The sequence below is a fragment of the Artibeus jamaicensis genome, unplaced genomic scaffold, assembly GCF_021234435.1.
Source record: "Artibeus jamaicensis isolate MK-2021 breed Jamaican fruit bat unplaced genomic scaffold, CSHL_Jam_final scaffold_847, whole genome shotgun sequence".
NCBI classification, from domain to species: Eukaryota; Metazoa; Chordata; class Mammalia; order Chiroptera; family Phyllostomidae; genus Artibeus; species Artibeus jamaicensis.
The window spans coordinates 22,531,180-22,550,379 of record NW_026522057.1 but is presented as its reverse complement, the minus strand read 5'-3'; the positions used below and the strand labels follow the sequence as shown (position 1 = coordinate 22,550,379).

At 62.0% G+C, this 19,200-nt stretch overlaps 2 protein-coding genes across 7 annotated transcripts; one reads left to right on the top strand and one right to left on the bottom strand.

Moving 5' to 3' along the window:
- Nucleotides 1-541: 541 nt before the first annotated feature.
- HSPB7 (heat shock protein family B (small) member 7) lies at nucleotides 542-4,313 on the bottom strand. The gene is made up of 3 exons (XM_037146137.2): nucleotides 4,050-4,313; nucleotides 3,390-3,523; nucleotides 542-2,203 (listed from the first exon to the last, which is right to left on the bottom strand). Exons 1-3 carry the CDS (start codon nucleotides 4,237-4,239, stop codon nucleotides 2,024-2,026), a joined length of 504 nt encoding a protein of 167 aa, XP_037002032.2. The 5' UTR covers nucleotides 4,240-4,313; the 3' UTR covers nucleotides 542-2,023.
- A 3,239-nt stretch (nucleotides 4,314-7,552) lies between these two features.
- LOC119049973 (chloride channel protein ClC-Kb) lies at nucleotides 7,553-18,997 on the top strand. 6 transcript variants are annotated; one of them, XM_053660709.1, is made up of 20 exons: nucleotides 7,553-7,639; nucleotides 8,125-8,345; nucleotides 9,025-9,153; nucleotides 9,891-10,019; nucleotides 10,626-10,765; nucleotides 11,088-11,165; nucleotides 11,237-11,333; nucleotides 11,569-11,694; nucleotides 11,947-12,031; nucleotides 12,160-12,261; nucleotides 12,619-12,703; nucleotides 12,957-13,130; nucleotides 13,541-13,610; nucleotides 13,770-13,880; nucleotides 14,216-14,429; nucleotides 15,276-15,409; nucleotides 17,099-17,187; nucleotides 17,317-17,400; nucleotides 18,120-18,206; nucleotides 18,549-18,997. In XM_053660709.1, exons 2-20 carry the CDS (start codon nucleotides 8,246-8,248, stop codon nucleotides 18,594-18,596), a joined length of 2,082 nt encoding a protein of 693 aa, XP_053516684.1. In that variant the 5' UTR covers nucleotides 7,553-7,639; nucleotides 8,125-8,245; the 3' UTR covers nucleotides 18,597-18,997. The 6 variants fall into 6 exon arrangements, with proteins under 6 accessions (XP_053516684.1, XP_037002020.2, XP_053516682.1 ...); XM_037146125.2 differs by having other exon boundaries at nucleotides 7,568-7,639; nucleotides 8,081-8,345; nucleotides 11,255-11,333; XM_053660707.1 differs by having other exon boundaries at nucleotides 7,568-7,639; nucleotides 8,081-8,345.
- The last annotated feature ends 203 nt before the right edge of the window (nucleotides 18,998-19,200 follow it).

The following is a 19,200-nucleotide window of genomic DNA, read 5'->3' as shown; positions in this document are numbered from 1 at the left end:
CTCCTGCTGGTAGCTCGGTAGCTTGAGCTGGCCTGGTACTGTGATTTCAGTAGCGCCTGGTGGGGTATGGGGTGCATGGGAGTCCCTCCAGAGAGCACCCGGGCTCCCTGAACCAGCCAACACCCCAGCCAGGTTCCAGTCTGGCTCTGCCCCAGGGGCTGTGTGACCCGAGGCCAATCACACAGCGTCTCTGATCCTCAGTGGCCATCTGGTACAAGACAGGCTTCAGGAAGGCAGGAGCTCAGTAAGTGCAGCTGACCCACCTTTGATGGGTCACCCTGTGCCTGAGACAGTGTCTGGCCGGAGAGGCAGGCAGGTGCTGGCTGGCAGTTGGAAAAGAAGGGCACTACAAGTCTTCGCAGAAATAATTCCAAGTCCCGCCCAGGTGGTTCTGGGAGCCAAGGGAAGAAGTCAAAAGACACCTGTATTTCTGTAAGGTCTTGAGTTATGCTTGAGCTACCCCACCCCCAAATCTCAAGGAAGGCATGTCTGTTTATCCTCATCCCAAGTTTGAGAATTCCAGGCAGGTAACCTCCAGAAGTCTGTGATTTTTGTCATTTATTATGTGTGCACGGTACAATACCAGGACCCTCCCATCTCCTCACCCAAACATCCCCTAAGGACCCCAGAGTGGCAGGGGTGAGAGGCCACCCCGCAGAACACTGACCCGAGGCCCAGACAGCAGAGGGCTGGCTCTACCGCTCGCCCCGGGGGCCCTCTCACCACCCCCGACTAATACTGACCCATCTCACCCCTGTTTTTGTGTGTGGAGACTGAGCCGGGGTCACTGAGGGCGGCTGGGGCTCCCCAGAATGAAGGCCGTCTGGAGATTCCGTGCTGGCCTGGGGACCCAGAGGGAACTGGGCTGAGGGCAATCTCCAGCAGGAAGATGCGGGGACAGGGGCCATGGACCAAGAGAAGCAGAGAGAGTGACGTCACAGTGCACGGAGGGGAAGGGCGAAGTTTGAGGGCAGCCTCTGCCTCCCAGGGTTCATACCTCACTTTCAGTGAGCACGGGGCGATCAGCTGTCAGAGACCCATTTCCCCACTGATAAAAGTGGAGACTGAAACCTGGTTTTGGAGTGTTCTGAATTTGGACTTGACTAAGGGTAACACTTAGTGTTTGAAGGTCAGCAGGGTGTGCATGCGTGTGTGGTACACACGCACCAAGCCTATAGATTCATAGATTAAACCAGGGGGGAGGTTGGCAAGACACTGGTCCCACCTTGAGACCCCAAGCCCCATCCATGCTCTGCCTCCCACCTCTGCTGGGTGATCCATCTTCAGGGAAGCAGCCCCGGGACCCCAGGCCGGGCAGGGAAGTGGCGGGGGTGCGGGGAGAAGGCCCAGCCCCACCCCTCAGCCTGGTCTTGCCTGGGGGCATGAGCCGGTGATAGATGGCAGGAGTTTCCCACAGTTTATTACGAACCAGCTGTATTGGAAAAAACCCATCTATGTACAGCAGCCCTGCCCGGCACAGCTGGCTGGTGGGGGCCCCAGGTGGGCAGGCAGCCTGACGCTGGTTGGGAGCTTAGAGAACAGAGGTTTCCACCATGCTGCCTCCTCTGCCCCCCTGTGCCGGGAGATCTGCCTCCTGTCTCTCCTGCCCCCTTGCCAAAAGGGTCCCAGGTTCTCTTCCCCACCCCCGCCCTGCAGAGACTCCACGGATCAAAGCGTTTGTCAGTCTGTCCTGCAGATTATTTGCCCAGAGATCCCGCCTGGCCTCGTCTCCCTTCCCCAAGAGGGTTCTCTGGGATCTTCCTCTCCCCATCTCGATGCCTTTGCTCTGGATTAAGTGAGGAGGCCACATCTGGAATCTGGAGCCACAGGTAGGCAAGGGCAGAGCCGAAGGCCTGAGTGTGGGGGTGGGGCTGGGGCTCCCCACCTGGGGTCTTGGGGGCGTCAGGGCTGGAGTCTGGGCAGAGAGGTCCTGCGGGCTGTCTGTCGGGAGGGGGTTAGGAAAACTTTGGCGGGCCAGTGGGGGAGAGGTGGGGCTTTGGGAGGCCCGGGGAGGGCGGAGGCCTCAGATTTTTATCTCTGTCCGGAAGGTCTGCTGGACGTGCTCTGTGTGGGGGTGTCGCCGTGCCCGGATGGTGAGGCTGCCATCCTCCCGCAGGGCCGAGGTCACCGAGGTGGGGTCCATGTCCTCCGGCAGCTGGCACTTGTGAGCGAAGGTGTTCATGACCGTGCCGTCAGCCGCCAGCTGGGGCAGAGAGGGACGCATCAGAGAAGGCTGCCCCCACCCTCGTTCCCTCTTCCCAGTCTCAGCCGGCCGGGCCCCCACCTGCTGAGGGGCTCTGCTCTCAGGTGTGGAGGAGGCCAGGCCAGGGGCTGGCCAGAATGGGGCGATGGTGGCCACAGGCCGAGGGCTGTGCGGGGACAGGTGCAGAGGCACCCAGAGGAGGCCCAGCGCTCCCAGTGGGGAGGCTCAGACACAGAGGAGGCTCCGTGCAGAAGCTGGGACTCCTGAATATGGAGAAGGTGGCCCAGGGCAGAGCCGAGCCCTTTTGGACACCCGGCCACGTTCGATGTCCACAGTCAGAGCTGAGTTGGTGGCCCTTCCCCCACGGCTCAGTCAGCACATAGTGTCCGGAGGAGCCTGGGGTGGCTGAGTCACCGGTGGGGCTGGCGGGGCTGGCACAGGCTGCCCACTGGTCCTGGTGCCCGCAGTCCTTGGCATCCCTGACGGGGAGCCCAGGCATTGAGCATCTGGTGCTCCGGGCCACAGGGGACCTGGCGGAATCCTCGGGCAGACCCTCGCCTTTAATGGGCGCCCGTGGCCATGGCCCACTGGGGCGAGCATCCCTGTCCAGGCCACACCTTCCTCGGGGGCGCAGGCCTCCTGGGAGCCGGGACTCAGAGACGCTAGTGACCCCGAGACCCATGGATACAGGGAGAGTGGGGTTCGGAATGTGTGGTCCTGAACTTCAGGGACTCTAGTTCCAGGGTCCCAGGATTGGGGCTGGGCCTCTGAACCCTGGAAGGAAGAGGGCTTGAGGGGCGTCATGTTGGGGACTCCTTCCCCCAGCTGCCAGGTGAGCCCCTCCCCCCCACGCCTGTCAGAAGAGCTGCCCTCACTCAACCATCATCTCCCTCCTCTCCTTTCCTCTCACCTGCGCTCAGGTGGCCCTGCCTGTATCCCCCCCCCCCCATCCCACTGTGGTGTTCTCAGCAGCCCTGATTCCCGAAAAAAGGATCTTGGGGCTGAGAAAGGCAGGGATGGGGATCCCACAGCCCACGAGTGACAGGATCCAGGTCTCCAATTTGTTCTGGGGGCTTGAGGGGACAGAGGGTAGGGTCTGGAGTCCCAGGATGGGACATGGGGGTGGGGACACTGGGCAGAGGGTGCAGGTGCAGACCCTGGGGTCAGGGGTGGGGGGCAGGCTCACCTTCTCAGCTCGAACCTCGATGTGGTTGTTGGACGTGGTGACGATGATGTCTTCGGGGGAGAAGTCGCTCACATCCACAGCAAACTCATAGGCATCCCCAAGGGTCTTGATGTTGCCCGGCCCCCCAGAACGGGCTGTAGAGAGGGCTGCCGTGAGCTGAGCACAGGGCAGGTTTGCACCCAGAACTCAGGTTTCTGGTTCCTTCTCCTGGGGAAAGGGGAAGCCCCGCCCCAGGCCTCTGACTTCTCCTTCAGCTACTGCTCCTAACCTCCCTGCCCGCCTCTCCACCCCCTTGCAGCCTACTTTTCCCAGGGTGGGGAGGGGGCCTCCCCAGGCGTGGGGGGGGGTGAGGTGTGAGTGTGTGAGACACCATCTGCACCACCCCACCCCTCAACCCCCCGCCGCCCCCCAGAGATCCAGCAAGGACCCGGCCGCTGGCACCACAGCTGGCCCCCAGTCACAGCTCTTCTTTGGAGGCCTGCCTGCTTTCATGACCACATCTGTCTCTGCAGCCACATCTGTCCTGGTGGCCACATGCAGCTGCAGTCACGAAGCACCTGTTCCTGGCAGCTGGGCAGCTGCAGCCACTTTCCAAGGTGCCTTGGAGCAGGTGTCCCCTTCCCGTGCGTCTCCCGTCCCCTCGGAGCACTGAGCACTTGCCTGGGAAGGTCAGGGGCTCTGAGCGGGGCCGCATGAAGCTGCCAAAGTCCTCAGAAAACATGCTCAAGGCCTTGTCCATGGGCGCGTCCTGGGCGGGCAGGGCTCGGGTGGCCGAGGAGGACGAGGAAGAGGAAGAGGAGGAGTGGAAGCTTCTCTCCGCTCTGAAGGTGGAGGAGGTCCTGTGGCTCATCCACGGGTGGGAGCCGGGCCCTGGCCAGGCGGGCAGGGGTGGGTGGGAGAGGCTGTGGGCGGCAGGCTCTGGGGGAGCGTGCCGGGCCCGGACTGCCGGCGCTTTATAAGGCCCGACTGTCCCCGGGCTCAGGGCCAGCCCCTTGTCTACCAGCTAAATTTAGGCCTTGCTGTGGCCCAGAGGGGGCTGGAAATCTTCTCCAGTGAGACTGCCCTGCTGACAGTCCAACACATGCAGGCCGGGAGGCTGAGCTCATAGCCTGGCATTCCAGGCGATAACTCCAGCCCCGGGGCCTCGGCACCGCGGCAGGGAGGGGGCCAGAGCTGCCCCTGTGCCTAGGACCTTGTGCTTGTGGGTGTGTGGAGGGGGGGTTTGCGTGTCCGTCTTTCCCATCAGCCTGGGGCTCCTGGGGGCTGCGCCTCCCCCGCCAGACTGCAAGCTCCTTGCAGTCAGGCTTTTCGATTTCCTGTTCCCTTGCTATCCGCCCCCCGCCCCGTCCCGCCCCGCCCCAAAGTTCCAGCCCTTGATAAGAGGGGATCCGGGTGGTGGGAGATCAGGGCAGAGGGGCCCTCGCTCCTGGCTCTGGGGACAGCATGGGATCCAGGTCGGGTCAGGGGAGGGTGGAAGACCCCCCGCTGGACCCCTTTGCCAGGTGAGGGGCTCCTTCCCTCCGGGCAGCTAATGTTTACAACGTCCCTTAGGGAGGAAAGACTGAGACAGCAGGGCAGGGGGCAGAGTGTGCTGCTGTCCCCCTGCCAGCTCCCCTGGGACCCAGATGCCGTCCTCCCCCCACCCCTCCCCACACACTGTGGAACATTTGGGAGCCCCACAAGGAGAAAGCTAGCAACCTGAGGCAGGGCTGGGGGTTGGGCCGAAAGTCAGGTAATGGAGTAATTGTCCTTAAAGATCTAGAAGGTTATATTTCCGGGAACCATCTGCCTGAACTCCAGCTGTGAGGAGCCACCAGGGACCATGGCGGGCGGGCGCGTGGGCGAGCAAGAGTTCAGGGAGAGGTAGAGAAGTCCGGAAGACAATTTTTCTAGCTCCGATTTCTGGAACGCTGCTGGGCCCCTGGCTAGGAGCTCCCCAGCACCCTCGCCTTCTTTGGAAGGAGGTTCATGCCCACCTCACAGACAGGGAAACAGAGTGTCCCAGGGGTGGTGGGCTTGCGCTGGGCAAGCGGCCCAGCTGGGCTTGGAACCCAGGCACATCTGATGCAAAGCCCTCCCTCCGGGAGGCTGGGCCACCCGAGCGTGTGTACATGGAGACGGGCTGGCCCAGAAGACCCGGACAGCCCCCGACAGCCCCTCTCTGCTCAACCATGCTCAGCAGAGCCAGGACTGACCTCAGGTGGGGCCGGGGCGAAGCCGGGGAAAGGCCATTCTGGGAGGAGGGTGGGCCCTTCCCTGCTGCCCAGGCTGCAGTGTGGGGCCTCTGACCCCCTCCGCAAATCCTGCCTTCCTCGCCCATGGAGGCCTCTCTGATTGCTGTACCCACACAGGGGACCCCTCCCCACAGCACCGCCTGACTCTGCCCGCCCCGCCCCCGGCAGGTGACCTGGCCTTCCTTGTGTCCATGGTTTCTTTGCTGTGCTCAGCTATCAGGCAGTTCCCCCCAGGCAGGGGGTCAATTGGGAGCTCCTGAAGGTGGAGACCCTTTCTCTTTTCTCTGGCTCCACAGAACTTCATTCTTGGGGGCTCCCTCTATAGGGGGAGCTACTGGTGCTGGTGGTCCCCGAAGTGGGGCCGAAGCAGTGACTGGAGAAAGTGGGGTCTGCTACTCCAATGGGGATGCCTGCGGGGGCCCATGTCACCCGTCCTGGCCGAGGGGGCTGCCAGGAAGTTACCAGCGCTGGGCGAGATGGGAAGAGGGTGGGGGAAGGGGTGGGGGGAACAGGAGCCAGTGGCTAAAAGCAGACACACTGTCACGGTGCTGAGGGCCTGAGTCACCGCTGCTGGGCGTCAGATCTCGTTCCCCACCCCTGCCCACCGTTCCTCCCCCGCTTCCCCTGTCCCTGGGTGTTGCCCACACACGCACTGCATCTACTGGCTTCAGTGACCAGGAGGGACCCTGAAAGGTCACCAAGGCCCGTCTCCTGTCTCTGAGCATGCCTCTCCCTTCAGATCACAGGGATAGAAAAAGCTTCCGAGACGATCCGATGCCTTGAATCCCAGACGCGCCAGGGCATCCCAGTCACCTGAGGGAGTTTTTAACAAACACAGAGTCATACCCTGCACCCCAAGATTCTAGCCTGGGGTCCTGGGAAGGAACCAGGGATCTGTTTTGGTCAGCTCCCCACACAGCCAGCCTACAGCTAGTGTTCGGAAACCAGTCAGCAGGTATTTATTGAACACCTACTGTGTGCCAGACACTGTTCCAGGCTCAGGTGCTGGTTGGGGGGAGGAGCTGGTGGGAATGAAGCAGAGATAGGCCCCTGTCCCCATAGCTCCCGGGCTCCCCTTATTGGACAGAAGAGGAAACCGAGACTCCGAGTAATGGAGGACCGGCCGGGGATGGCAGAGCTGTGGCTTCAAGCCTCCTCCACCCTCCGCTGCTGCTGCCCCCTGTTTGGGGTGCCCCAGAGCCTGGGCATCTACACAGAAGCACTGTGGTTTGAGAGGCAGTTTCCTGAGACTGGGGGGCTGGACCCAGGGTCAAGTCGAAGTTCCTCCCCAGGGCCTGGCCCCACTCGGGCTGGTCTGCCTCCTGGATGGGCCAGGAAGCGCTGTGCAGGCTGCAGGGTCAGGAATCCTGGGCGGAAGACCCCGCTCTGCCTCTCCCCTGGGCCTCTGACACCTGGGGCCCGGAGCCTCGCATCTCTGAGACTCCATTTCCTTAAACTGGGATGACGTCGCCCTCTCGTTGGGTTCCATGAGCACTCGCCAATGCGGGGGCAGCGCTGATACCCAGCAAGGGGGTAGTAATGGCAGTGCCCACACCTTTGCTCCAGCCCTTCCCCTGCTCTGTCTGCTTCCTCCCCTCTCCTTTCTCTGCTTTTTCAAACCCCTTCCGTGCCCAGCTCTGAGAGTCCAGGGCCTGACCCTCAGGCCCCACGGATGACCCCTCGCTGTCCTGCTGAAGTGTGGATGAGGTCCCCACCAAAGCCCCAGGTCCCCGAGCCTGCAGAGAGGGCTTCATAGCTCTGGTGGATTGCGGGGAGCTGCTGCTCCTGGCCCCTGTTTGCTGCTCTGGGGCACGGCTCAGCGGCCCGGGCAGTTCTGGTTGGTTTGTCAAGGACATTCTTAATGGCCACAGTAAACCCCGGCAGGGCGGGGTGGGGGGAGGAAGGGGAGCAGGATGTTGATTGGTGGAACACGCACCTGTGCAGGTGCAGCTGCGCTGCAGGTACACTCTGTCGGAGGAGCGCAATCTGCGGCCGAGGCAGGGCGGGCAGACGCAGGTGAGGGGCCTCTGGGTGCAGAGCCGGGGGTGGCCTTGGATGGAATTTGCCAGGGCCAGGTCAAGCAGGGCAGGGGCAGGAGGGTGGAGGGCAGGGGCCAGAACCTCATTTCTATCCTCACAGGGCCTTCCTTACGGGCCTGGGGTTTTCCTGCCTCTGCGACCTCTCTTCCCCTGAGGGGGCTCGGGGATGGGCCTGGGGAGTCGGAGCAATCTGTGGGGTCCCTTGGTGAGCGAGGAGCTTCCCTGGGCAAGGAGAGGGCTCTGAGCGGGGAGGCAGACCAGTGTCCAGGGAGGGGAGGGGCAGTGGCCACCTGAGGGAGAAGAGGGCTCTGAGGCCTGGGGACCTGGCTTGACCCCTCTGCTACTGGACACGCAGGGCACAGCTAGGAACCTACCCCCACATTATACGCACACAGACACCCCCTCGGTGACCCCCCAGGGCACACCAGACTTATGCCCCTCCTGAGAACGTACTCACAACAGGAAAACGCCACCTTCATTTTGATCTGGGAGGCAGCGATATCGGAAGGGCCTGGGGGCAGTGTAACGGCGTCGGAGCCACTCACCAAGGGCCCATCCGCCTGTCCGCTGCATCGGGAACCAGATGGAGGAGCTGGTGGGGCTGCGTGAGGGCTCCCCAGGCAACCCTGTGGCCCTTCGGGAGCTATGGGGCCCATGTCCGCGCATCCGCCGAGGCATCCGAGGTGAGACCTAGGTCCCCCTCCCTTCCCCGTTGAAGACCCCTCAGGACATCACCCCCTATGCAGGCTGCACCTTCCCACCCACCTGAAAGCCTGAAAGCTGCCCCCCCCTTTTGTCTGCTCCGGACATCGCTGCCCAGAGGGAAGGCTTCTGTTTGTCCATCTGTCTACGGGTCAGACTTGCTAAACGCCTACTCTCTGCTTTTCGGGAATGCAGCTCCGAGGCCCGATCACAGTGCCAGGAGCCTTGCCAGGGGCACAGAGGGTGCTCTCTGGCTCGACCGCAGCCCTGCAGGTCCTGGGACAACGCAGGAGTCTTGCTAGACCTTGTGTTTTCCAAGCTATGGCGGTACCGGAGAGACCTGCTGCTCCCAGCACTCCCTCCACACCCCTGCCCCTTGGTCGGTCTTACATATGTACCTCAGAGTGGAGCAGGGGTGGGGAGGGCAGAGCTGCCAAAGGCCCCTCTGCTGCCTGCCACCTTCGTAGCCACAGATCCTGCTCTGCATCTCATACAAGGCAAAGCCACCTCCAGGCTGGACCGCCTGGAGCTGGACCACCTGCCCCAGCCCCAGCCCCGTACCGCCCCTGCCCTCCCTGCTGGGAGGGAGAGCAGGTCCCCAGGGAAGGCGAGGTCCATGCCCCACTGGCTCTGGGCTGTGACCCCTTGCCCCTGCACCAGGTGGCTTGGAATGGCTAAAGCAGAAGCTGTTCCGTGTGGGTGAGGACTGGTACTTCCTGATGACCCTCGGGGTGCTCATGGCCCTCATCAGCTACACCATGAGCTTCACTGTGGAGCGTGTGATCCGAGGTAAGCTCTCCCTGGCACACACACCTGCTCTGGACCCAGGGCTTCTGAACACCCTCTCAGGGATGCCAGATGGGCACCAGGTGCAGCGGGGGTTGGGGAGGGGCCTGGCTGGGGAGGGGGCCTAGATCTGGTCCTGGCATTGCTCTGGACTTGCTGTGTGACCCTGGGTAGGCTCCTGCCCATCTCTGGTCCTCCTGAATTTTCCCAAGAGTCCTCATCTGAGCTCTGTGTTCCCCTCTTCCTGTCGCTCAGCTCCTTCTCTTCCCTCCCTCCTGCTCTCAACTCAGGAGTTCTGGGGGAGGGCACCTGCCTAGCTGGCAAGCCTCAGCAGGCTGCCTCCACCCTGAGGTCTTCCTGGAAGAAGGGGCATGGGGCAGGAAGGGTGTAACACACCTCTGGGGAACTTGCTCAGGGGCCATCCCGGGGACCTGCTCTGCAGCAGACATGGTCTGAGGCGCTTCACACTCTGTCTCATTTCTCACAATGACCCTGTGAGGGAGGTCATCACTCGTGCATTTGATAGACAGGGAAACAGAGGCTCGGGAGGTTGGGTCGCTGGACCGAAAACCTCAGCCAGGAAGTGGCAAAACTGGTTAGGGACCCAGGGTCCTGCTCCTGCCTCCTCTTGGGGTGTGTCACCCCCTGGATGGCCTGGGCCTCCCCACCCCAAGCCTGTGTTTCCTGGTCAGGAGGTGGGCAGGGCCTGGGGGTGGTCCCTGACTCCTGGCTGTCCCCAGCACACAAGTGGCTGTACCGGGAGATTGGAGAGGGCCACCTGCTCCGGTATCTCTCCTGGGTCGTGTACCCCATCGCCTTGGTCTCCTTCTCCTCCGGCTTCTCCCAGAGCATCACGTCCTCCTCAGGAGGTGAGCCGGTCACCAGGCCATTTGCTTGTGTGCCCCGCATTGCACTTCTGCTGGCTGAGACCTCTTCCGATGGGTGGAGGCAGGACGCAGGACCCCATTTCACAGCCAGGCTCAGAGCAGCCATGTCATTTGCCCAAAGTCACACAGCGAGAAGGCCAGATCTCGACTCCTGGGTTGCAATGGCTCTGGTCCCTTCCCGAGAGCTTTTCTGGGCGGTGACGGGGGGAACTGGTGGCAGGTTCCCCTGCAGGGCCGGTGCCAAGGACATCCCCAGGGAGGGGCCCATGGAGGGCACGGCTCCCCCAGCCTGTCAGCTTTGCTTCTGGCCGCAGGCCAGCAGATGGGAGTTCTAGGGTTGTGTCCCGGGTCCCCTGAGAGCCTGCCCTGGGTTCCCCTGATCCTGCCATAGCCATCTGCCGGGCCCAGCTGGAAGGTCATGGACAACTCACATTCCCTTTCTGACCCTCCATCTCCTCATCTGAAAAATGAGTTTATGAATCCAAATTCCTAGGGTTTAAAAGGACCTGGCAAGAGGGTGGCAGGAAACACCCTCTGCAGGGTCAGGTGTTAAGGGTGTCATCCGAGACCGTCCCTCCTCCCACCAAGGTTCTGGAATCCCAGAGCTGAAGACCATCCTGTCTGGTGTGGTCTTGGAGGACTACCTGGATATCAGGAACTTCGGGGCCAAGGTGGTGGGTCTCACCTGCACGCTGGCCGCCGGCAGCACCATCTTCCTGGGCAAAGTGGTACGAGCGGGCACGAGGGCTCCCCTGCCCAGCCTGCCCCGCTCTCCTGCCCCTTCCGCCTTTTCCCCATCACCCCACCGAAGCTGGGTCAGACAGGTCTCCACCAGTGCCTGCCTCCTGGGACTCGGTCCTGGAAAGGAGGGAGGTCGGGTCCCCAGGGAGTGACAAAGGGGCCGGGAGACGGCAGAGGTGGGACTGGCGGGGCGGCCATGCTGACTCTGGGCGAGGTTTCCTCTGCCCCCAACCCTGGGCCCTGAGAGGGGGAGGCAAGGCCCCGGGCCCTGGGAGGCCAGCCTGTGAGCCACCCCCGGACCCCCGCCAGGGCCCCTTCGTACACCTGACTGTGATGATGGCCGCCTACCTGGGCCGCGTGCGCACCATGGCCACGGGGGAGCCTGAGGTGAGTGGCTCGTGCAGGGCCCCCTTGGAGGAGTGAGAGGGAGGGAGGGCAGGGGCCCACTCTGAGCCCAGGACTCTGGCTCACCCCAGAACAAGAGCAAGCAAAACGAAATGCTGGTGGCGGGGGCAGCCGTGGGCGTGGCCACAGTCTTCGGAGCCCCCTTCAGTGGTGAGATGCCCTACCCCTACCCTGGGGCTCCCTCACACCCCTCCGGTCCCCTGGAGGGGCCAGATAGACCAGCTCACTGCTCTGCCCGGCTCAGGGGCCTGGCTCAGGGGTGGGCAGTAATTTTAGCCTTGGCCCTGGGCAGCGGGGCACCTGCCTTCCCTTCACTTCAGCTCAGGACAGAGAGACGGTTGGGGGGTCGACGTGGGGATCTGTCTAAGGCCAGCGTTGCCTCCAGGAGTCCTGTTCAGCATCGAGGTCGTGTCTTCCCACTTCACCATCTGGGATTACTGGAGAGGCTTCTTCGCTGCAACCTGCGGGGCCTTCATGTTCCGCCTCCTGGCGGTCTTCAACAGCGAGCAGGGTGAGCCCCCCACCACCTGGTACCTCCCGGCACCCCTGCCTCCTCTCCCTCTCCCTTCCTCCCTCCTCCTCTCCCCTGTCCTTCCTCTCCCACGCCCCCCTCTTCCTCCTAGGGACGGGGGGAGGCAGCTGATCAGCACTGGGCAGGAAGGGTGGGGGGCCCTGAGGGTAGGAGGGACAAAGCAGGCAGGGAGCAGGGACTGGGACAGGGCGGGGCCGGGTGGGGGTGTGATGTTCGCCCCTCCCTGCCTAGAGACCATCACCTCCCTCTTCAAGACCAGCTTCCGGGTGGACATCCCCTTTGACCTGCCAGAGATCTTTTTTTTCGTGGTGCTGGGGTGAGTGGGGGCCAGGGGCCCCTGGAGCCCAGCATGGGGCCTCCTCCCCACCCCCGCAGCCCTCCCCCAGTCCTGAACTGCTGCCCCAGGCCTGGGAGGGGCTCTGAACTCACCCCCCCTCCCCACAGGGCCATCTGTGGTGTCCTGAGCTGTGCTTACCTCTTCTGCCAGCGAATGTTCCTGGGCTTCGTCAAGACCAACCCAGTCACCTCCAAACTGCTGGCCACCAGGTGGGCTCGGGGCAGGGGCTGGGGCCTCTCAGGGGGATACCCCGGGGACTCTCGGCCTCCTGAGCCCACAACCCCTTCATATAGGAAGGCCCATCTTCCTAATGGCCCCCAAACCTCTGTCCCACACCCTGCTCGAAGACCCCCGTTTCCTCATGACACCCTCCCCCGCCCCCATGGCTTCCTTCTTACTGGGCCAGCAACCCCTCCACAGAACCCCGCCCCGTGAACCATCAGTCCCTCACTGAACCCCTTTTACCCACGTCCCCGCTTCAGTCCCTCCTGCCTCCTGCTCCCCCAGGCTGGCAGGGCCAAGGGCAAGGCCAGCCCTGGAGCTTCCTGTCCCCTCCCCACCCACAGCAAGCCTCTGTACTCGGCCCTGGCCGCCCTGGTTCTCGCCTCCATCACCTACCCACCGGGCGTGGGCCGCTTCATGGCTTCTCGGGTAAGAGGCCCTGAGCTGGCCAGCGGGGGTGGGGAGCCCCACTTTACTGCCCACTTAGTTCCCATCTCCTCTCAACTCCATGATACCCAGAAGGGGAGGCCAGTGCATCCAGGAGGTTCCAAGTAGTTCCCAAGCTCCCCCCCCCCCCCGGCATGGGAAGCAGCAGAGAGGGTAGGAGGCCGGGCCGGGCAGTGAGGGCTGGGGGGACCGGTGCCCAGCTCCCTTGGGCAGTCCCGCCCCGCCCCCACCCCAGCTGTCCATGAATGAGCTCCTGGACACACTGTTGGACAACAACTCGTGGGCACTGATGACCCGGAACTCGTCCCCACCCTGGCCTGCGGAGCCCGACCCCCAGAACCTGTGGTTCGAATGGTACCACCCACAGTTCACCATCTTTGGGACCCTCACCTTCTTCCTGGTTATGAAGGTGGGCCCCCAGGGTGTGCCTAGAGCTGAGAGCAGCCACGGGTGGGGTGGGGGTTTTCCCCACAGCATGTAGCACAGCCCTGGGCCTTCCACCCCAACTCCCTGACCGGCCCCTTGCCCCCTCTGCGGGCCAGGCCTGCTCATTTCAGCTCTGAGCCTTGGTTTCCATACCTTTAAAATGGGATAGTTACTACACCTACCTCAAAGGCAAGGTTGAGAGGGAAGACAGGGGAGCCCCTGGCACAGAGTAGGCACCTTGTCAGGGTGACGTGTTTTCCGCTGGTCGGCGTCTTCTCCGACACCGGACACCAGCCGTGTGCATGGGCACCCTCTTTCTCCCTGCGACACCCCTGCTGGGCTCACTCTTGCTCAGCTGCCTCCAGCCTCTGCCCCTCTGGGTCCCCCCCCCAGTTCTGGATGCTGATTCTGGCCACCACGATCCCCATTCCCGCTGGCTACTTTATGCCCATATTTATCTTTGGTGAGTCTGGGGTCCTGAGGGCCTAGAGGTTCAGGGTGAGTGGGCAGGGTCATGGCTCCTGGTCTGCCCCCTCACCCTCCGGGGTGGTACTGAGGTTGGTCCTGGAGGATGGAGGGCTGCGGGGGCCGGTCAGCTGGCTCACTCTGAGTCTGTGGCCAGGAGCCGCTGCGGGGCGCCTCATAGGGGAGGCCGTCTCTTTTGCTTTCCCTGAGGGCATCATGGCCGGAGGGGTTACCAACCCCATCATGCCGGGGGGGTATGCCCTGGCAGGTAAGTGGGTCGGGTCTCCACTGGGTGGGCTGCACCTGGAGAATCAACCAGTGGTTCTGTAGGGCGCGGGGTGGTCACCAAGCCCCCGGTGAGACCCCATCCTTCCCTGAGCCCCCATTACTCTCTCCAGCCCCTGTCTTGCCCCTGACCCCTGATTCCCTCCCTTACTGCTCTCCCCCTCACTGAGCCCATGCACTGAGGTCCTCTAGCAGCGGCCAGAGTGTGGCCTCTGGACAATCCCCGCCCCTGCCCGTGGCTAAAGCCACGGCAGCCTTGTCCTCTTCCTGAAGCTGGCCCCTGGCCTGAGCTGCCCTGCCCTGCCCTGCCCCCTGCAGGGGCTGCGGCCTTCTCGGGGGCCGTGACCCACACCATCTCCACGGCGCTGCTGGCCTTTGAGGTGACTGGCCAGATCGTGCACGCGTTGCCCGTGCTGATGGCAGTGCTGGTGGCCAACGCCATTGCCCAGAGCTGCCAGCCCTCCTTCTATGACGGCACCATCATCGTCAAGAAGCTGCCGTACCTTCCATGGATCCGGTGCCGAAAAATCAGGTGCGTGGAGCCTGCCTCAGGCTGGCTGACAGGGGCAACGGTGTCCCAGTAGGCTGGGCTGGAGGTCCTCCCAAAGCTCATGACCTTGGACATGGGTGGCTTTGGAAGGGCCAACATACAGCTGCTGTCTTGTCTCTATTCTTCCCAGCTCCCTGCATGACCTTGGGCAAGTCTTTGGCCTCCTGGGCCTCCAGGTCTTACTGGTCATCAGTCTGTCTTCAAAACCGGACAGATATCACCCATTTGTTGGCCACTGGGGCTCAGAGAGCTTCCATGTCTTGCTCCAGGTCACACAGAGAGTCAGCACCAAATCTGGGGGCCCCTGCCTGCTCCCCACGACTGCTCTGCTGGAGGTGGTGCTAGAATGGAAATAGGCTTTGAGGTCCTCACTCAGCCAGATGGATCAGAGCAGCCTCTGCCCCCCGAGAGGCAGGAATAAGAGCCCTGAGTCCTGGGCCCGCCTCCAGAGACATGCAAGCTGCCACCTTGCTCTGAACCTCAGTTTCCCCATCTGCAAAATGGGGGTGTTTTTCAAACTTTAAAGCTTTTTTTTTTTCTTTTCACCATCAAACTTTTCTTCAAGTGATACACTCCAGGGAAAACTTCTAACTAAAACAGACCAGAGCTGCTCTGGGGGGAAGCTAGGGCTCCAGGGGCTGAGGATTCAGAGCCGGGCCATAGGTGAGCCCACCGCCAGGTTCCTCGCTCCCTTGGGACTCTAGGAGTTGCTCATTCTGGGAGCCTCTCAGTCCCTGCCCACACTCAAGAACCAGCAAAACTGGCCCCGGGAGCCCCCGCCTCCTGCCCCCACTCCAGGCCCTGACCGGAGCACCCCTCTGCCTCCAGCTCTCACCGAGTCCTTGTGGAGCACTTCATGAACTGTGGCATCACCACGCTGGCCAAGGACACCCCGCTGGAGGAGGCGGTCAAGGTCGTGACCTCCACAGACTTGGCTGAGTACCCCCTGGTGGAAAGCACAGGTACTCAGCAGGAAGTGGGGGGAGGGGCGGGGATGTACAGTGGGGAGGGGCATTCCCTCTACCTTCCTCTGGGCGGGGTCAGGCCCAGGAAAAAGTAAGCGGGGCATTGGACCTGCGAGGCTGACCTAAGTCTGAACCTCACAGCTCCGCGGCTGTGTGATTTCGGAGAAATCACTTCACCCCCCCCAAGCAGGTCTCCTCACTGTCAACACGGAGACTGTTCTCACCCTGCTGCGGGGTGGCCGACATGTTTGACAGAGAAATGAGAAGGTGCTCGTAAAGCTGTCCATGGACAGATCTCGGAGTTCTCCAAACCAGGCCTGGTGTGCCCGGGAGAGGCACAGGACACTGGGGGCGTGACCAGGCTCTTCCGGCAGGGCTCTTGCCTGGGTCTCCCCGCAGGCGGTCCCCGGTGGAGTCCCCTCCACCACCCCTGGTGCCATGAGAGAAAGAGCTACTTAAAGAAAAAGGAATGGCTGCTCTTTGTTAAAAGACACAGGAGCTGAATCTTGGGAGAGGCTCTAGCTGGAGCTTTCCTCTCCAGTGGGGCCAGTATAGTTCGAGTGGAAGGATAAGCTGGGGGGAGACGGCCACGCCCTCTCAGGCCACACTGGCAGCCTCCACGTCCCGGTTGTGCACATGGGACATGGTGTGCACCTGGCAAGCATGGCACGGCTGGATTTTGGTCCCCACTGGTCGTTCGGGCAGGTACCTGTGCAGTGAGCAGCCTGCACGGTGATGTGAGTCCTAGTCCCCCCCACAATCACCCTCAGAGTCCTAAAGCCACTGACGAGCAGCAGAACCACTGACGGGCCACTGCGAACTGCAGTTTTCTCCCCTGGAAAATTGGGATGGATACAGTACAAACTTGTCCGAAGGTCTCATCCCGAATGCGAAGCCCTGCTCCCCACCCAGACTGGGATGTCCCTAACATCACCCCCCAAGCACCAAATATCCTGTCTGAACGTAGATGCAGAAGGAGGACCCCCCTCCGGGAGCCTCTGTCTCCTGGAACGAAGACATATGGGGCCTCCAAGACGAAGCCCACTCTGCTCTGAGAGCCTCGGGAAGCAAAAAGCTTTGAACCTTCCAGCCTGGGCTGCAGAGCCTGCGGTTCATTCAAGAAATAGCTTTCATCTGTTCGTTTTTAAAGGGGAAGCACACTTAGGTCTAGTTGCACAGATAAGAGACAAAAATAATAGGCTGTCACCCCCAAACCGAGTGCCTGTAAACTTTGGAGTGAGACTTGCCAAGCCCACAGCACACAGTAGGACCTCAGAACATGGTGGGCTCCCAGGCTGGTGCCTTCTCTGGGCTGAGCTGCCAGGTGTGCCTCTTTCAGTGGGGAGTGAGGGACAAAGCCAGCCCTACGGCCCAAGGGTCCCAAACCTGCTCTTGCCCTGAGGCCCTGCTGTACGGGGAGCCTCGGGGTGAGCAGGCCCCGCCTGGCCCCTGGAAGCCTCTGGTCACCACGAAGCTGAGTGACCGTTAACCTCTCCATGCCTCTGAGCCTCAGTTTCCTCATCTATGAAATGGGTGATAATAGTTCCTGACACACATGCAGTTTGCTGCGGGTTCCTGAGAGACAGAAGAATGCCCAGCCCAGTCACTGGCACCTCGCAGGTGCCCGGGAAATGCAGATTCCTTCTTCATGACGCAGTTCTCCCCCTCCCCGCTCCTCCCGTCCAGAGTCTCAGATTCTGCTGGGCACCATTCGAAGGGCTGCCTTGGTGCAGGCTCTCCAGGCTGAGCCACTTTCCTGGGCTCCGGGACACCAAGTGGGTACTCGTGTGGGGTGTCAGGGGGATGGGGAGTCCGCAGGGTATGTGGGAGCAGAGGTTTGGGAGGCACAGCCTGGGGGAGGGCGGGGCTGGCCTAGGCCCTCACCACCCTTCCTCTGTCCCCAGTGGTGTCTCCAGGACATCTTGGCCACGGGCTGCCCCGTGGAGCCAGTGACCTTGCTGCTGTCCCCGGAGACCTCCCTGCACCAGGTAAGGGTGAAGATTCGCACATGGGGCAGGCGAGGACCCCATGGTACAGAGCAAGAGCCCAACAGGGAAGCTTCGGCTCCAGCTTCCTGCATGCGGTGCAGCCCCCGGAACTGCTTCCTCATCAGCAGAACGGGCAGAGCAGCCCCTGCTGTCTCCGAACCCCACTCCTAGAGTTCTTGGGATGACACACAGACTAGGGAAGTGAGAGGGCTCTCAAAGTGGAAGCTTCTGGGGAAGAGGCAGTGGGTAAAATGATGTCTTTGCAAGGAGGCTCAAGTGCATTTCAGTTTCAGATCCCTCACATTCTCCCTGTGTGATCGTGGGAAAATTATTAATCACTTTGAATGCCGATACCTGCCTCCCCTCCCCCACACAAGCACAGAGCCTGGAACATGGGGTCAGGGCAGGGTGGGAGCAGGTTGGGGAACTGGGGGTGGTCCGAACCCCTCTGTGGCCCTGAATGATGCTGGGTAACAAAGTTTTCCCACTGGTCCTTTGTGTGGACTCTGGCGACCTCTTGTGGTCACACTGAACATTGCAGGCCCAGGTCCCAGTCTTGCACGGGCCAAGGTGTGCCACGTTCCTGGCTGGGGGACCTGGGGGCGTGGGTACCGCTCCTTCGCCCTTACTCAAAGCCTTCAGGTTAGGAATAAATTAAAGCCAGAGGTTGGTGTGGGTGGTACCTGTCCCCCAGCATTCCCTAACAACCCTTCCTCCAGGCACACAACCTCTTCGAGCTGCTGAACCTTCAGTCCCTCTTTGTGATGTCCCGTGGCAGAGCTGTGGGCACCGTGTCTTGGGTGGAGGTACCAGGGTCCCCTGGGCGGAGCAAAGTGGTGGAACTGCATTCAGGCAGGCTGGGGAGATGGAGGGCACCAATATCCTTGCATCCAAATTTGGAGGGGCCTCCTGGGACTTTGATGGGCTCTACTTCCTGGCCCCAAGTGGTCACTGGGCCTGGCTACCCCTCCCTTGTCTTGTGGCCAGTGCTGCCTGTCTCTGGGCCTCAGTGGTCCCACCAGCGCCACGGGGAGGCGCTGGCTCTAATGCCCACCCCAGAATCCACCCTTGGGCGAGTCAGGCAGGACTGGAGCAGTGTTCCCAACCTTCTCTACATCCTTCTTCCAAACCCCCTCTTTCTCTTTTAGCTGGAGAAAGCAATTTCTAACCTGACAAACCCACCTGCCCCAAAGTGAGCCGGCCCTGCAAGATGAAACTGGCACCTCAGCTGCCCTGGTGAAGGAGACTGGGCAGACGGCCAGCCTCCCCACCCCCACTGCAACACCCCCCGCCCCCCCGCCCAGCTCGACTCCTCAGTGAAGCAGGCAGCTGTAACCGAGCACCGAGAAGGACCCCATATTCACCAAGTCACAAGTACCGCCACGTGCCTTGAAGGGCAAATCCCACCGTGGACAGAGGTCAGCATGCGAGACAGGAAAACAACCCAGTGCACAGTGGGCACTCAACGCGTGATTGTCAGATATCCCGGTGAAGAGACTGATGTGTGCTGTCACCGAGGGCAGGCACAGACTCCCTGCAAGGCTGACTCCCAACCACAGGCTGCTGAGAAAAATAAAGCCATTCCCCAGAGCCGCCATTTGTCCCTCATCTCAGCTCCTGGGCTGGCTCTGAGCAAGCTCCTAGCGTTGCTAGTGGTCTCGGGGGCACTGCGGTGCCTGGTCTCCCACACTTTCTCATGCCCCCTTCCTGCAGGGGAACATGGGAGAGAGTGGGTCCCCCACCCGCCTTATGATACTGATCCTCATGTAGAAGTCGGACCCTGTGGCCCAGTGACCGTCA

Coding starts and splice junctions, on each gene's coding strand:
- HSPB7 (XM_037146137.2), bottom strand. CDS start 4,239: ATGAGCCACAGGACCTCCTCCACCTTCAGAGCGGAGAGAAGCTTCCAC. Junction 3,524..4,049: donor AGAGCCCCTGACCTTCCCAG/GCAAGTGCTCAG, acceptor CCCTCTCTACAG/CCCGTTCTGGGGGGCCGGGC. Junction 2,204..3,389: donor TCGAGGTTCGAGCTGAGAAG/GTGAGCCTGCCC, acceptor TCTCTGCCCCAG/CTGGCGGCTGACGGCACGGT.
- LOC119049973 (XM_053660709.1), top strand. CDS start 8,246: ATGGAGGAGCTGGTGGGGCTGCGTGAGGGCTCCCCAGGCAACCCTGTG. Junction 9,154..9,890: donor TGTGGAGCGTGTGATCCGAG/GTAAGCTCTCCC, acceptor GGCTGTCCCCAG/CACACAAGTGGCTGTACCGG. Junction 14,430..15,275: donor ATCCGGTGCCGAAAAATCAG/GTGCGTGGAGCC, acceptor CTCTGCCTCCAG/CTCTCACCGAGTCCTTGTGG.